This window comes from Alternaria triticimaculans (genome assembly GCF_023758025.1).
Source record: "Alternaria triticimaculans strain BMP 0046 chromosome Unknown scaffold_1, whole genome shotgun sequence".
Lineage (NCBI taxonomy): Eukaryota > Fungi > Ascomycota > Dothideomycetes > Pleosporales > Pleosporaceae > Alternaria > Alternaria triticimaculans.
In genome coordinates, this window is record NW_026055958.1 from 4,971,211 (window position 1) to 4,988,073 (window position 16,863).

General features: G+C 53.9%; 4 protein-coding genes across 4 annotated transcripts; 1 reads left to right on the top strand and 3 right to left on the bottom strand.

Annotated features, from left to right (window-relative positions):
• Positions 1-1,723: 1,723 nt before the first annotated feature.
• Positions 1,724-2,989, top strand: J4E78_001648 (uncharacterized protein; the record flags this gene model as incomplete). The annotated part of the gene is made up of 2 exons (XM_049362303.1): positions 1,724-2,405; positions 2,457-2,989. 2 exons carry the CDS (start codon positions 1,724-1,726, stop codon positions 2,987-2,989), a joined length of 1,215 nt encoding a protein of 404 aa, XP_049227586.1.
• A 6,601-nt stretch (positions 2,990-9,590) lies between these two features.
• Positions 9,591-11,066, bottom strand: FDH1 (formate dehydrogenase (NAD+); the record flags this gene model as incomplete). Its single annotated transcript, XM_049362304.1, has 4 exons — positions 9,591-10,455; positions 10,502-10,752; positions 10,957-10,971; positions 11,043-11,066. 4 exons carry the CDS (start codon positions 11,064-11,066, stop codon positions 9,591-9,593), a joined length of 1,155 nt encoding a protein of 384 aa, XP_049227587.1.
• Positions 11,067-11,775: 709 nt separating this feature from the next.
• Positions 11,776-12,860, bottom strand: J4E78_001650 (uncharacterized protein; the record flags this gene model as incomplete). The annotated part of the gene is made up of 2 exons (XM_049362305.1): positions 11,776-12,423; positions 12,471-12,860. The coding sequence occupies 2 exons, from the start codon at positions 12,858-12,860 to the stop codon at positions 11,776-11,778; spliced, it is 1,038 nt and encodes a 345-aa protein (XP_049227588.1).
• A 704-nt stretch (positions 12,861-13,564) lies between these two features.
• J4E78_001651 (uncharacterized protein) lies at positions 13,565-14,940 on the bottom strand (the record flags this gene model as incomplete). Its single annotated transcript, XM_049362306.1, has 4 exons — positions 13,565-13,739; positions 13,860-14,649; positions 14,748-14,845; positions 14,936-14,940. The coding sequence occupies 4 exons, from the start codon at positions 14,938-14,940 to the stop codon at positions 13,565-13,567; spliced, it is 1,068 nt and encodes a 355-aa protein (XP_049227589.1).
• Between the last annotated feature and the right edge of the window lie 1,923 nt (positions 14,941-16,863).

A 16,863-nucleotide genomic window follows, 5' to 3' on the forward strand; every position in this document is an offset into this window, starting at 1 on the left:
CTGCTCGCCATTGTAGAGACCGGGGACGGTGAAGACTGCTGAGGCGTTTCGGAAGGTATGAGGCACATTGCGACAGAGACCGGGGCCCGAGCGGCGTTTAGTTCGACGTCGCAATGGAAAAGCACCGCAGCCGATGCGTACCATATGTGACCTAAACTCTATGCTTAGGACATGGCTTCGTTGAGACTGCCGCAATCGTCAGGGCCTCAGTTGGTATGTGTATCAGGATTTGCAAAGAAAGTGACGTACCAATGCTGCGTCGTGGCTGTGCACCTAATAGCTGCGGTTGTATAGCAGAAGATACTCCGTCGCTGCTGACGAGCGCCGCACGTGAAAGCCCAAATGCCTTACTTCGGATGTCGACCGGTGTTGTGAGACGCGCCTCGGTTTGTCGGCACCACGGAGGTTTGCCAAGACCCTGACTAATGCGCGGGCCTAGCCGCTGGTGGCCGTCCTCTGCGCCTCAGAACCACACTCCAACCTCACAACACCCCCGCCGCGGCCACCAGTTCCACCCCAGTCGCGCACCAGCAGCCACAAACGGAACACTCAGGCCGGATCATGGTCGCGCCGGAGGCAGAAACTACCCCAGATGCAGTATCAACATCCCTGAAACCGACGATGTGCCACTAGAAAACCTTGTTCCCAGAAGGGAACGACGAAACTTTCAACTGACCGCTCTCGTGCTTCAAGATATGGAAACACCGGTTTGATTTGGTTTGGTCAGTCCGAGACCCTGATCACCCTGATCAACATCTGCAGGTATGGTCTGCATTCGCCTAGCACCTTGTCGCACATCTTCATCGTGGCCATTGCAGTACGGCTGATCGACGGACTTGCGCAGTCACGACTCGACGTACATTAGATTACAGCGTAATTGTACGCATCTACAATGATGACATCGAAAGAAAGTCAACGATACATTCTTGAAGGCAGTCGCCCGAACATCGTCAACTACCCCGAATAGCACGCATAAACGTCCACCGCCTCAGCCACTCTCAGTTTCATGGAATCTAGGGTTCATTTGTGTTCACTGCCAAGCTTTGAAACCTCAGACTTCCGAATGCTTAGCCCTAACTCGCCCTAGCCACAAGTCCGTTTATCCACCGGTAAACTTTGGACGATTCATGCAACACTGTGTGCTATTGCTGACTACGACAAGTTGGTGCCAAGTTCGTACCGACACAACCTCATCACCGGAATTATCACCAACTCATACGTCTCAAGCTCCAGTGATTACCGTCGAATTTACACCGGATTGGCTCGGTACACTTGCCAGACCACCTTCAACGTCGAAGACCCAACACACAGAGTCATGTTTGCAGTATGTTTCTGGATTTGATGCTGCCGCAAACACGTTTCGTACGTTTTCGTCTAGCGACTCCGCACCTCATGCAACGTTTCTACGAGACCACAATGGGTTTGAAACTCCATCATACCAGGCTCTCACGTCTTGGCCAAACCGGAGCGCCTCACCACCTTGGAACTAACCAAAGTCGATGCTGGTCACGATGCCGAATACCCTTCTCGGTGTCTGCCTGTGCTGTCAGATGTTGTATAAAGACGACCGGCCTCGCAACCTTAGAAGAGCATCAAGCAACAGGTTCCCAACCCAGCAACTACAGTAATCACCACTCCTCTTCTCTTCTATTATCTAATACCTCTTCACTTCACTACCTAATCTTTTCTCTGACCGGTTCAGACAATAATCAACAAAATCAACATGTTCTCCAAGATTGCCACCATCTCCATCAGCCTTTTGGCTTCCTCTTCCCTCGTGGCTGGCCACGCTGCCATCATCAAGGCTACTGGTGATGCAGGAGGTGCCGGTTCCGCCATTGGTGTCGACCCCAACACTCCTCGTGACGGTACCAACCGCAACCCCTTCCAACAGGATGCCACTCGCTTCCGTGGTGACGCCGCAGACACTTGCGGTGAGACACTCGGTGGAGGTGCCAACGACATCGCGGCTGGTACTGCTCAGGTCATGCAGCTCAACGGCGCCACTCTTCCTCAGGTCTCTGCTGGTGGTTCAGTCATGATGACTGTCCACCAGGTCAACTCTGACGGTGCCGGTCCCTACACTTGCATGGTCGACGCTACTGGTACTGGTACCAACTGGCAAGCCGCCACTGTCACCACCAACCTTCCTGGTAACGACCGTGGTCGCAACCGGGACACTCAGATGCAGGATCTTCCCCTGACCGTCTCCATGCCAGCTGGCATGACCTGCACAGGAACTGTCGCTGGCCAGAGCAACGTCTGCATGGTCCGCTGCCAGAACCCCGCTCGTGCTGGACCTTTCGGTGGCTGTGTCCCCGTTCAGATGGCTGGAGCTGCTGCTGCTGCCCCTGCCGCCGGTGCTGCCGCCGGTGCCGCTCCCGCTGCCGGTGCCGCCCCTGCTGGTAAGTTCTTCACACATAATCATCTCTACTTCAGTATCTAACTTGACATAGCTGCTTCTCCCGCTGCTGGTGCCGCTGGTGCCGCCACCTCTGGAACTGCCGCCGCTCCTGCTACCGGTGCCGCCGCCGGTGCTGCCGCCCCTGCCGCCGCCGCTCCCGCTGCTGCTTCCCCTGCTGCCAACGCCGGTGCTGCTACTGGAGCCACTGGCGCGACTGGTGCTACTACCGGTGCTACTGGCGCGACCGGAGCAACTGGCGCAACTGGTGCTACCGGAGCCACTGGTGCCACTGGTGCTCAGCCCGCTGCCAACGCTGGCGCCGCCGCTGGCGTTCAGTCCGGTGCAGGTGTTCAATCCGGTGCTACTGGCGCCACTGGTGCTACTACTGGTGCTGGTCTCGCTACCGGTGCCACTGGCGCTACCGGTGCTACTGGCGCAACTGGTGCCACTGGCTCTACCACCGGCACTGCTCCTCTCGCCGGTGGTGCCTCCCAGCGCAAGCGTGAGGCTGCCCGCAACCAGCCCGCACTCACCAACGACGACCAGGAGGAGGAGCTCGACCTCCTTGAGGGCGAGGACTTCTAGACGCATCGCTCAGCATCTTACGACGATAATATCACGATTGGTTACAAAACAACATAAATACGACGGAGACGGATGAATGGATATGGTAATGGAATGGGTTGTATATACCTCGAATAGTTTGGAATAGTTAGTGTGGGGTGGAGCTAGTTGCTCATCTCTCTGGCTGCGTCTGTGACGCGCAGAGGACGGGCTTGTCAATACTGGGTATTGTATGATAGAATTGGGTGGAAGTGGTCGATTGCGTGGTTTACTCGGGCTTGGGAACCCTGGTCAATTACGCTCCTTAATGATTAGTTTGGAATATACGATATACCTTTAAGTTTCTCCGCATGCAATGATTGTCTAGTATGAACTAACACTTGGCTTTGATGCCTGCGGGATTAGGCATGAAGTCAGGCTAAGCTTTCTGGATCTGCGCTAGGTGGTTCTAAGATGGATGGGATGCATGGATGAGGTGGCTATTATTGTTGTGGCGTATCGCGTTTCGATGGTGTTTCATTGCGACCGGAACGCACCCACCCGGATGCTGAACCACCAGCTCAACTGCACGGCTTGACTCACGAAGTCAGATAGTTGTAGTGGAAAACAAACCTAACATTGGAATTTCGCCAATCTTGCGATGATTGCTCGCTCGAATCCTACCGCGGCTTTGGAAGTCGAGGGGCTTCACGCAGTGAAACGAATTATCATAGGGAACGGCGTGATGTGCACATACGAGACAGTGAAAGGAACAGTGCAAGTATGGTCTAGTAGTTAATCTCAATATGGAAGGTGCATAGTAAAACGCCGATATCCAGTCCCAAATCCCATTTCCCAACCAAGTCCTCCGATCCCCTAAAATCATGACAGCCTTAAACGGGAGCTGAACAAAGGTTAGCAAATGACCATGATACAAACTTTGCGAAGGAAGCTTCACTCGCAGTGTGATGTAGAAAAGAGAACATACTGTCATTGTTGTTATAGCAAGGAGTGCGTCCCTGAGCAGTGATTAGACCAGCACAAGCAAACTTGCCGCCAGCGTTGCACTTGGTAGGGGTGTCCTCGCCGCTCTGCAGGAGGCGAGATGCGCCGGAACAGACGGCGGTGCAGTCGGATGTATCGCCGGTCTGGGCGTTCTGTTACCAGGGTCGTTAGTTTGAGGAAGAGAGGAAGGGAGTAAGTGGGAGATGTATGGGGCGGAAAGACGTACGTAGCCGTAAAGGCAGCAGTGAGAGCCGTCGTTGAAGAGACACTGGCATTGGCGGGCTCCGCTGCAGCCAGCTGCCTCACTGAGGGCAACGGCACCGAGGAAAACGAGGAGGGTGATGACGAACTTCATGGTAAAGGTTGGTTGTTGTGGTGTTGTAGTGTGGAGGAGCCGTGGGATGGTGAGTATTCGAGTGTCCTTCTTTGCTCTTTATATAGACATCAACGGTGGTGAAGCGGCTCTCTCCACGCACATCGAGCGCGCGATGACAACGTGACGCTGTCGTAGTATCGCCGGGAGGTCGCAACGGCGTCATGCTGGCCACTCAGAGATGCGGTGTAGGGGGCAGTGCGGCAAAAGGAGGTCATGTTTACAATTTCCTTCGTTCTTTCGGCTTTAATTTGGGTTAGAAGTGGGACTTTGAAGTAGGTGAGGCTCCGCTCTAGTCACTGATAGCCGAGTTGAAGCTACTTGAAGAGCACCTGACAACGTGCCGAGGGGTGACACTGCCGGATTGTAGGCGACATAGTCTCATCTTATCGACTACTAATCACAAGATCCGGAAAGTGTACCTGCAGGTTAGTAGACGTTTGCAGACTACATCAAACCAAAAACTTGCAAAGTAGGTAATCCAACGTCAACGTAGACTCTAGGGTGTTCAAATCTTTCCTCAGTTGGCGTGTTGGCATGACTGCTTCCATCGTCACATACGTTAAGCTGAAGACACAAAAATGACTTCATGTGGGGAGGTGGTAACGGGTACTGGACATTAGTGATCCTTCTGTTCCAGCAATTGACGATGACCCGCATGACAGTCCATCGGGGTGCCCATGGGCCAGCATACCCAGGTAAGCACCAGCGTGGTAGACAGATCGGCGTACATATTGTCTTGTTGGAAGTCACGGCGAGATCTACAAACATCGCATCCGTGCCGGCATGGTACTACAAAGCCATCGCGAACATGTCACGGACTGCTCATGTGCCCAAGCTACGTTCGCTGCGTTCGCTGGATTGAGCTTGGTGAACGGCCCGAACCGTATTCGGCCATGTGATGCGCTGATTGGTCACAACGCAGCTGTAAGAGTGGGATGCCGGTGTTATTCCGGTGTACCTGCCAGGCGTGGAAGTCGACGATACCATTCTTGGATGTATCCTTAAGATCCATTCGGTAGAACGTGATGTGGCGTCGAATCCACACGACCTGAAATGGGATATCCCTGTAACCTTACTTGACATACACACCCTGACACCGCTCGTACGGCTGCCCAGTTGGCACGAATTGGGTTTTGTAAGAATCAATGGTTACCTCACGATGCTATGTATCGCGAAGCCCGATACGTGTTTTCAGTGGCGATTATCGGGTAACTCGGTGCGGATTGAGTCGAGTTCCGCATCTGCCATAGCGTCTTTTTACTGTACGAAGAGCGACAAGCATCTTTTAAACATGATGTGTCTAGCCAAGCTTTGGCTTAGCTTGCTTGTGTTGTCAGTCAAGCTTTCACCGTTATGACACGTGCCACCCAGGGTTCCAGCGTAATGGGTATCACGGGGATATCTTGTCAGTCCAGAATCTCCTAGACCCAGCGGCCGTTGCCGTTAGATGCACATCATGTGAGCCAGAACTCTGTCCAGACCCAGTCGCCAGGATCCAGGTATGTCAGAATTCAGGGGCGATGTCCAGGGCTCGAAACTGAAGGGCCGCAGAGTACAGCCACTGCCTTTCTTCCAGAGCTCGTTGTTCCGAACCCGTGTAGGTCGGCGGCTCTTGCAATAGCCAGACCAGCTTCTTGGTCTGATGCTGCTGTCCTAGCCAACTTGTTTCCGTCACAGGATGCAAGCTCGTGGTCTACACTCGGTGATGAGTAATACCATCACCCCTTGCGTATTATCACGAGGACTAGCTTGCGCGGGCGTAAGCAACAAACGTCGCTATCCCTACCGAGCCTGATGTATGCCCTCCGTCGCCTCTCGTCTCTTACCATCAGGTGTAGCATCGTCCTCAGCAGGTGGTCGATGGTCGAGAGGAGCACCGAGGTGCAGCGACGAAGGGTATCGGGCGGCGCACGTATTATTGGGATACGTTCATGCTTCGACGATTTTCGGAAGACCGCGTCTGGAGTATCGACGCGCATTCGTAGCGATGTCGTGAAGCGTGGTAAGGAGCTAGAGAAGCCCCCTGCCGGGTCTGCCTCGTTGCGGCTCAAAACCCTTTCGCAACAAGGTTTCCGGATCGGGATTGCGCACGTTGTACTTCATCGCGTAGTGAAGGTTTGGCGGTGGTGGGTAGGCATGCAATGTGCAAGACCAGCAAGGTACGCGGAGTCGCGCTAGTGGTGTCGAATGGCCGCTCAGGGTCTGTCTTAGTCAGCGCTAACAAGACCCCTCGACGCGTCGGTCTCACGTCTGATACTGAACACGAACCGACGCGCATTTGCACTAACCGTTACGTCAATCTTTCTTTCCAAAGAGAGACGGAATGGCCCATCATTCGTCGTCATCACAGTGTAGGAGTGCCTCAAAAGAGATACAAATTCTGCTGGAAACAGTCAACAGAGCAGGCACGCAGGGACGGGAAGGTGCGAGACCAGGGTCAATAGTTCGTGAAGTCTCGTCATTCATTTACGTAGCAGATACATATAATCTAGCATCCTGTTCAACGCTTTCGTCCCGTCTTCCGCTGATAATCACACTATACCACTCATCGCCAGATACCGATGCTCGAGTATGGCAAAGGCCGAGAGCAGATCCAGTCGACTTCTGGCACCGATGGCACTCAGAAAGCACGATCGAACCACAACGTCTAATCGATCCATCGGCCAGGCCGCCTTCTTCGTCAAGGTCGTCGCATTTCAGCGTGGCCAAATAGCTCTCCCTGCCACCAGTCAACTTCGGCTTTTTGTGGTGATTGATTCATGGCATTTCGAAGTAGTCCACCGGCCAGGCCGCTCCTTTCTTCCTTCGCCGTGCATATCTGGGATTCAGAAGTCAGACGTGATGCGAGAGCCCTCGCCCCCAAAGCTGCGAATTAGCCCCTCAGCCAGGCGCAGCTCTCTTTGTAGGATGCACAGCACCGGGAGGGTGTAACAATGACTGCAACGAAAGCGAACAGATATTCCGTTGAGCCAGCCACTAGAACCCCAACTCTTAAGCCTGACGCACGAACCGCCGGAATGTGTAAGGCGAGTATTGCTGCGCTCGCTTCCGAATCAGTCCATCGGCTAGACGTAGTGACCGTGAGAATGATAAGCCGGACAGCGAGAAGACCAAGTCATGAGCTCGTGCTGCCCCGCCATGCACTGCAGGAAAAGGCGCCGAATCCCCAGACACGTAAGGCGAGTATTGCTGCTTTCCCTTCGTTGCGCAAGTCGAGCCGCTCAAATGCGCCACGGAAGGCGCCAGCGATATGGAGGCAAAAACTGCCCCACACCGCCCACCTTCCGTCTCCACCACCACAAAAAAAAATGGCAAAAAAGAAGGCAAAAACATACAACAGCGCGTATTCCCCGGTGGTCACCCACCCGAGTACTAATGCGCCGATATCTTGCTTAAGTACCGCTGAGCGAACGGGAAGCGCTGTGTCTCAAGATTCTGTGGTCGTATGTGCAATATTGAGGAATTTGAGAACATATCATGTAAGCATCTTGACGGGGGTGAGGCCATAATCATCGATGACACCCCAGGCGTATGGGGAAGCGTCTGGACAGGGGGAACCGCAGGGTGGATGCTGTGTAAGACCAGTATTGCTGCCCGATCTTGTGCGCGCAACCCGTCATGCCCAAATGTGTCGCGGAAGGAGCCCACCAAAAGTATGTATGCGACCGCAGGCGGGAAGACGGGGGTGTGGTAAGGAAGAGGACCGGACGGCGTGGGAATGAGGTGTGTAAGGCGAGTGCGCCGTTGCAGACCATAAGCGAGCGAAGATACCGCTGCCTGTCGTGGTGAGGTGTTTTGTGCGGAGCTGTCGGGCTCGCAGACGATCTAGTTGTCCAGCCGGGTCGTGTAAGTAGTCGAGTAGCCTTGTTGTTACGAGCTATCGAGCGTGAGCCCGTCGCTAGCTTGCTTGCGATGCTTCGAAGGCGTTATTTCATGGTAAGGAAGAAGGCCGGACAGCAGCGGAGGATGAGGTGTGTAAGGCGAGTACGTAGTAGGGCAGGGTCGGAGAGAGGAGGCAATGAGGTGGATAAGGTGAGTGCGTCGTCGCAAACCACCAGTGAGGGAAGGCGGTGCGGCATGTCGTGGTGAGGTGTGTTAGGAGAGACCAGCAGCAGAAGACAGTAATGCTTCATGTCGTGGTGGGTGTGTCGATGCGTCGATGAGTCTCACCCTCCTCAGCATAGCTCGCATCATTCCGCGGAGCTTGACGGGCCCTCGTCCCTGCAGGTGCGCCGTCGGACCAGACATTGCATGTCGTTGTGAGAGACGTCGACGCAACGATGGGGTTCACCGTCAGGCCGACACTGCTTTCCATGACTCACACCCGAAGCTCTTCGTTGCTGACACCTCGCTGCAAGGATCGAAGCGCGATGACAGGTATGTTGAACCGCAACGGTATGGACAGATCTGCCAGTCCCCCAAAGACAGTAGGTATCGCAGAGTCCTTGGTCTTGCTTTGGTGGTGTGTTGATGCTAAAGAGACAGAGACAGCAGCGGACATAGTTTGACTTTTGTGATGTTTCGGTACCGGACGGCAGACATGGTAACTTTGTGGTGATATTCTCGAGGTAAAGCCAGCAGGCAGACATGTTGCCAACTTCGAAGTATTTTGAGTCAAAAGCCCAAGACATGTATTCGTCCCGACACCTTTTGGAGTGGCAAGTGGCGCAGTCATGAACATGACTTCGATGGTTTTGGAAAAAGGTGAGTGAAAGTAGAAAGTTGATGTTCAAGAAGAAAGGCAGGAGCGATGTGGAAGTATATGCTCGTGCGCACGGGCCCTCTCACAACGTGGTACGGCAAAACCCCCAGATCCCTACATCTCACGCCCGATAGGCCAGCAAAACCGCATAACCATGTTTTAGAACTACGAAACCTTTGGAAGTTCACCATAGATCTTGGAACTTCATGGCCACCGAATACGATGTATTTGGAAGGAGCCACCGGAGTTCTCAAATACATGCCCGAAGACTACAAACCCTTTGGAAGCGAGCTTAGGTCTACGATGTTGGACCATGTATTCAGAAACTCGGCTTTTCGGTACAATATCTGGTGAAAACAAAAGTCATGTAGACATCAAAGATTTATGGTATCAATTCTCATTCCATTTTGTACATCAACGCCGACTCATGCTACATACGTCATCAACACCTCGCCATGCTCTCTAATCCCCAGCATCGCGTCGTAGATACATCTAACAAAGGAAAGAAATCCGCTCAAAACACAACCTTATCACAACCTAGGCGTGGGGCCCGAGCGTAGTTATTCGCGCATGTTGACGACGCAACGGATGCAGTCACCAGCCTTCATGTCGCCGAAAGCCTGGTTGATCTTGTCGAGGGGTTGGCGATGGGTGATGAACTCATCGACCTTGAGGTCTCCGCGCTTGTAATCCGCGACGAGGCCGGGTAGTTGGGTGCGGCCCTTGACACCACCGAACGCGCAACCCTTCCATACGCGACCAGTGACGAGCTGGAAGGGGCGGGTGGAGATTTCTTGGCCAGCGGCTGCGACACCGATGATGATGGACTCACCCCAGCCCTTGTGGCAGGCTTCGAGGGCGGCGCGCATGACATTGACGTTGCCTGTGCAGTCGAATGTGTAGTCGCAGCCTCCGTCGGTCATCTCGATGAGCTTCTCTTGGATAGACTGGTTGCCGAGCTTGGTTGGGTTGACAAAGTGTGTCGCGCCGAACTTCTTGGCCCACTCCTCCTTTGCGTCGTTGACATCGACTACGATGATCTTGCCAGACTTGTTCTTGGCCGCTCCTTGGATGACGGATAGACCGACACAGCCGGCGCCGAAGACGGCGACGTTGGATCCCTCTTCTACACCGTTCTTGCCGGCGGTAATGACGGCGGCACCGTATCCGGTTGTGATTCCGCAGCCGAGCAGGCAGGTGCGGTCCATGGGGGCGTCTTCCTCAATGGCGACGACAGAGATATCGGCTACGACGGTGTATTGCGAGAAGGTGGATGTGCCCATGAAGTGGAGGAGGTCTTTGCCCTTGCAGCGGAAGCGCGAGGTACCGTCGGGCATGACACCTTTTCCTTGTGTGGCGCGGATCTTGCCGCAGAGGTTGGTCTTGCCAGACTTGCAGAACTTGCACTCTTTGCATTCGGGGGTGCTGTTTACGTTAGCTATGAACGGATTACTTGAAGGGCTGGACATACTAGAGAGCAACGACGTGGTCGCCGGGCTTTACGTTGGTGACGCCCTCACCGACGGACTCGACATATCCGGCACCTTCGTGACCGAGGACGATCGGGAAGGCACCCTCGGGGTCCTTGCCGGACAGTGTGTAGGCATCTGTGTGGCAGACACCGGTGTAGTAGATCTGAATGCGGACTTCGTGTGCCCTGGGAGGAAGAACCTCAATCTCCTCGATGGAGAGGTCCTTGCCGGCTTCCCAAGCAACTGCAGCCTGTGATCATGTCAGACTTCAATTCGTCGGCTGTTGTTTCCGAGATCGCGTTCGCCGGTAACCGCGGCGTCATCGCGCATCACGAATCGCGAATCTTGTGCGGATCCGCATGCCAAGCCTGATGATGGAATCTGATGCTCAGAAGAACGAAGGACGACGCGATGACGATGTCGCGGTAGGAGGCAGAAGCTCAAAGGTACGTACCTTGCAGGTAATAGTCTGAATAACAATGTCAGCAACAATTCAACGCGTCGCGCAGCTTCCAATGCAAGAAGCGGGGTTCAGCATACCTTTCCAACGGTATCAGCAGACATTGTAGCGTCAATGTCTCGGTTCAGTAGTACGTGGGTAGAGTTTCAACGTGTGTCGAGAGGAAGTAACAAAGTACCAGCTCTTATATATACGAATACCGTCACCGGGAGGGGAAATAACACACTACTCCAGAAAGCTCGAGCGGCTCCGGTAGCTTTTGTACGAGGCGTTGTGGGGCTGGTCGCAGTGATAGGTAATCGTCATAACTGCCCCTCCATTGCCCCTCATTCGCCCTCGATTCGTCGGACGCGCCTCGGTGCTGCTGCGCGTAACGCTCGCGACTTGAGGCTCAAACTCGTAGCTGGCTCGGAGTTGGCGGCTCCAAGCCTAACTGCTGGATTTTGCGCGGTGATTGGTTGGGATGGTGCGTGGGCCGGGCATCTTAGCCACTTGTGGAGAAAGTGAGGTGTTATGTCATGGTCTCGGCATGTGAGCGCGGCGGATCTACTTGCCGGATCTGGACGGTGTATACGACAGGGTGATGTACATATATACGGCTTTTAGCAATGCGATTCATGGTGTTGAGGTGGTATGTATCGATAGCATGTCGTTGGACGCACGTGTGAATGGAGTTGAAGAGCTTTCATTTGCCGATATCGTAAGAAGGAGCCGACAGAAAAGACCACGCGCAGTAGACAGAACCGATGAGTAACGCCAACAGAACCATGCAGCCAAGATGAACCCAACGCCAAACACCTCATACACTCATACTCATATCGTAGGACTGCCCACCATCTTCCGCGGCTCCTCCTCCTCCAGTATCCTCTCCGGCGTCGACCCCTTGCTCGCATCCCTCGAAAAGTCCTTTCCGCCCTTGCTCTTGCTTCGCAGTCTGCCCCAGCTCATGGCCCTCTTCCTCTCCTTGCCCTTACTATCCTCCTTGACATCATGACTCCACTTCCTCCTCACAGGCGGCCTCGCGTCATCCAGCCCGATCAATCTCCTCAACTCTGACAACTCCGCATGTCCCCGTGTAGTCTTCATCCGGTGCGCCCAGGTACATTCTCCGTTCTCGAACAGGAACTCCCCGCCAACCTGCTTGAAGTCGCCGCCTTTGAGCGCCTTGCGACCGGTGCCGAGAGATTGGAAGATGGATTGGACGGAGTTTATGAGGACATGGGTCTGCATGTATTCAGGCTTGCTTCCCAGATTGTAGGTGCGCGTCATGCCGAGATGGTCGTAGAGTTTGCGCGTAGGGTCGGCGTAGATGGGGAAGGGGCAGCCCGTGATCTCGGTGTACATGGGGATGAGTTCGGGGCGTCCGCAGCCGATGACGGTTATGAAGGTGGGCGTGGGCAGCGCGAGGAGGTCGTCGGGTTTGATGGAGGAGGCGATTGTGCGCAAGTATTCCTGGCAGTTCTGTGTTGTGTCAGCTCTATCTACAGAATGTGTGTGAGTGTACTTACGCCGCAGAAGAAATGCCGTATGAAGATAATCAGCTGCCTCGAAGCGACATGTGGCGCCTTGTATAGCTCCTTGAAGGGCCTGCTCTGGCCTTGCGCATCCAACACCAGCAGATCCTCCACCTTGCTCAGGTCCTTGTCGGTGGGGATGTCGTTGTTGACGTCGACGGTGCCCTCAAACTCCTCCTGTTCCTTCTGCAAGACGGGTGTTTGGCTCGACGGCGAGAACGGCGGCGTCATACTGTCTGCGGCGTCGACCGACATCTTGGGATCAGCCTGATGGCCGGTTTGTGAGTGGGGTGGTGAGGGAAGTTGCGATGTTGACAGCGTCGGTGCGGAAGTCGCGATGGGCGCAGGCACCTCGGCGGCCTTCTTGCTATCTGACTCTTCCATGGTGACGGTGGGAAGTTTGCGATAGGTGAGTCAGGAGGTCGGGCGCGTATGTTGTGATGTATCTCTGTCCGGTGTTACTCAGCTCACGGATGCCAGCTGGGCCGGAGCTAGAGGGCCGCTGAAATGGTGATCGCTCGGGGGGCGCAGCACTCTCGATACGAAAGGGCGTAAATGGAGTCTGCCGGTTAGCAAGTATAGAATGTCGGCAAGTACACGAGGTGTGGAAGGGTTGGATATTTGAACAAAGACCCGAAACACCGCCAGACTTGCGACGCGCTGTGAGACGCAGGTACACGCAGCGACGTCAGCGCCTGTTGAAACCTGCCTGTTAGCTCCCGCTGTCGTGTTAGTCGTGATACTTGTGTGGAATAGCGGCGTCCGCTTCCAGTGCTAGGTCTTCTTTCTTTTTCGCATTGCGCATGGTTGCTTGCGCGACAAGTGAAGATGCGGTGGGCTTGACGCGTTGGCAGCCGTCAGTCGTGTTGGCGTGAGGCTTGCCGTGTCTCAGGGTACGCGCAGGGGCGGCTGCAGGTGCGCTAGCGATATTCTTGGAACAACATCACGACGGGTGGCTTCGCACTTCATCCTTCGCTTCCATTTTGTCTATCATCGCCGTTGCTAAGAAGCACTTCCTAATTTATGATAGTATACAGTCCGCCATACGCCCGTTCCCGATCCAGAGCCCCATGTAGCCCCACCTCCCGTCAGCCCTTCAAAGCCACCTTTGACTTGATCCGATGAAGCACGTCAGTATACCTGCTGTAGTTGGGGAAGTCCACCCCCTGGCAGTCCCTCTTGACCTCCACAGCCTTGCCCGCAGTCAACTCCGCCATACCAAGGTCTCCCCTGAGCTCACAGACTAGCGCAATATCGAGGAATCTGGCCAAAGTTAGCAAACTCGTCAAGAGCAAGACCACTTTGACGACGACATGGCCTCCGCAAGCACCGGGGAAGTTTTGTAGACTCGGCCTAGAGGTAGTCACGTCGGCTTCCACTTACACGTTTGCCAGCCTGGCGGTATAGTCTCCTTCAGCCTTATGGAAAGCCGCCAACTGCAACAGCTTCTTCACGAAATCATCTCGCTGCGCGCCTTTTTCCAGGTTCACACCACGGAAGAACCTCGTCTCACGCTCTAGCTCTTGTAACCGGAATCGCCGCTCTGCACTCTGGTATCCGAATGATGTTCCGTCCTCTTCATCGTCGTTGCAGGCCGGGCAATCGCAGGTGAAGCCGTAGTGTTTGAGCTCGTATGCGCGGAGCGACTTGTCGTGGATCATGTCGCAGTAAGATAGGGTGATCTCTTCGCCCGCGGCGATGGGATTCATGACGTGAATGGTTTCTTTGCCGATGGAGGCGTTCCAGGAGAAGCATGCGTTTGGGTTGCAAGAGTGGTTGAAGCGGGCGGCGTGCGGAAAGACTGCGGCGCCTGCATTCATCTCCATACAGTTTGTCTGAAAGATGCTGATTAGACTGGGTGAGGGATCGGTTCGCGCTTTGTGTTGTTCTTTAATTCGAAGAACCTCTTGTGGTGGGACTGATTCATGGATGCGCGACGGCCATTTCTTCGGATCCTGGCCATGGCTTGAGTGAAGCGTATAGTAGAGTGTCTGTTGCGAGGGGGTGAGGCTATCGAAGGCTTTCTGAACATCGGAGAGCATGTAGTCGCCGACCGGGACGATCAGGAGGGGGTCCTCTGCGAGGATGCGTGTACCGCGCGCGATGGGTTTGAGGCTGACGCATCCATAGCCTTTCCCGGGGATGGCGCGTACTTCATAGTACTCGTTGCCTACTACAGCAGTCGTTAGCGTCGCGGATCTCATATGGATGCGCATGCCTGGTAAAGCACGCGCGCCTGTCTCGATGGGACGCCGAATCATTCCGACTTACCTGGCGATGTGGGGATAGTACCGAGTTCCATGGCGATGGTGTGGCGGGTGATGCTGGTTGAAGGTGCTGAGAGCTTGAGATAGGCAGGCACGACCCGCCTATGAGCGTTTGCTACCCGTGCGATGACGGAGCAAGCTTTTTGACTTACGCGACCTTCAGTCTCTGCTGTCGCCTTCGCCTGCGCATACGTCATGGTGAGAGGTGAGAGTACGCTTCTTGTCTGCTTCGACATCCTGCAGCCGGTACATGGATATACCCCAACATCGCACTCAGTACGGAATATACAATATATCTGAGCCGGCCGCGTCCGACATCACACTTTCTCGTCTCGTCCACGCTATCTTCTTATCTTGAGCGACGCCGCGCATGTCACTACTGGGGACTCTTAAAAGTCACTCCGCTGACAGTAGGTTCTGCAGCACTGCGCTGTATGTTCCATCAACATCGGCAAAGACACATGGCACCGAGTACCTTCCGGAGTAGTCAAGACACGTTGACGGTCAAATATGACTGGCAAATTCCATTCTGACGACACTGCACACTCAACAGCTGAACATCGCTCGTGACACATCCCATCCATCCATCTCTCCCGTTTCACCCTTTGCCGCTCGATGACTCTTCCCGTCGGCCTCAGCCGTCTCACCCATAGATTCTCGGCGACTCACTTCTTCTCAACCTCCTCCGTGATCTCTACCGGCCCGCCATGGCCTGAGCATTTATCTGCAACCTAACAGTTGTTACCAGGTCAGCTCCTGTCTCGCACAGACGATTCTTTACAGCGGAAGAGCCCTTACCTGAATGATTTCCTTGCCCGACTTCGTCCAGTTTATACAAGCATGCCCTGGGCAGCGGGTCGGGCATGTGATGATTGTACGTGAGCCCTCGCACTTGTACTCGCAGCCGTTGAAGATGACTTTGTGAATTCGGCACATGATGGTTTTAGAGGAGTTGGGGGGATGGTGTGTGAGGCTTTGGATTTGATGTCTGGTGTGCTTGGGGGTGTGTTGGATGCTGCGCTGCTGATAATGGATGGCTGGTATGACGGAGGTTGATGTTTTGCTATGGTACTGCGATGACGCAGAGCGAGACGAGCCACTCATGATTCCCGAATTACATAACCACCACATACGCAAAGGTACTCCTCATCAAATGAGAGAGATCGCAATCCTCAGAGTCTGATGTTTTGCTGTATGTATGATTTGTGTATCAAAGCAGAAGGAGTTCGAAGGCTTTATACATTCATACCGCTGTCACAGGGAGATGTTCGTTGGAATGAAGCTTCACGAATGGTTGATCGTGTCTTCAAGGTCGTTGATAATTGAAGCATCAAACGTGGACATGTTGACATGTTGTGATTGTTCCTGAGAACGCACGATCAGAACGCTCGGTTTGATCAAGTGGCGACCGCAGCGACACTGTATTCCTAGGTTTCACACTTATTCCTGGAGGATACGTGGACGTGCAACCTAAAGTAGACGCTACAACGAGACTTATGTATTCGGCAAGGCCTTCACACAAAATAAGCTTCTTCGTACTCTCTTCGACCGCATATCCAAAAATCAGGCTCTCAGAACCCCACCACACAGTAAATCCAGGCGATCACCACGGCAAACCATAACATAATCATTTCATACATCGTGAATTCATTCATTTCCTATCTCATACATCGTACAAATCGACTTTCCATCTCGCTATCCACCTCTCCTCATCGCTCTCTCCTGAATCATCTGCAGGGGTTATTGCACTTCCCCGTGCTCCTTCTCGCCCTAAGAAAATTTGGCTCTGAGCACGCGAATCCGTTTCTCTTTCCCAGGCAGGATTTGACGAACTCGTTCTTAGAATGGCCACAGCCCATGTATAAAACTGGCTCGTAGGTGCACATGGTGATGTTTTGTGGTTCGAGGAAGGGTTCTTTTGAGTACGGTGGTATGCGGAAGTGGTAGTTGAATTGAGGGGGATTTATTGAGAAACTTGGTAGGCTTTTGAAACTAGTGGTGTTGTTTTGGTAGTATTGCTTGATGTAGTAGTGGTAGTGGTAGTGGTAGTTGTGGAGAAGCAAAGAGCGTGGATTTGAGAGCTTATATACCGCATTCGAGTACTTCACACTGAAAGAGAG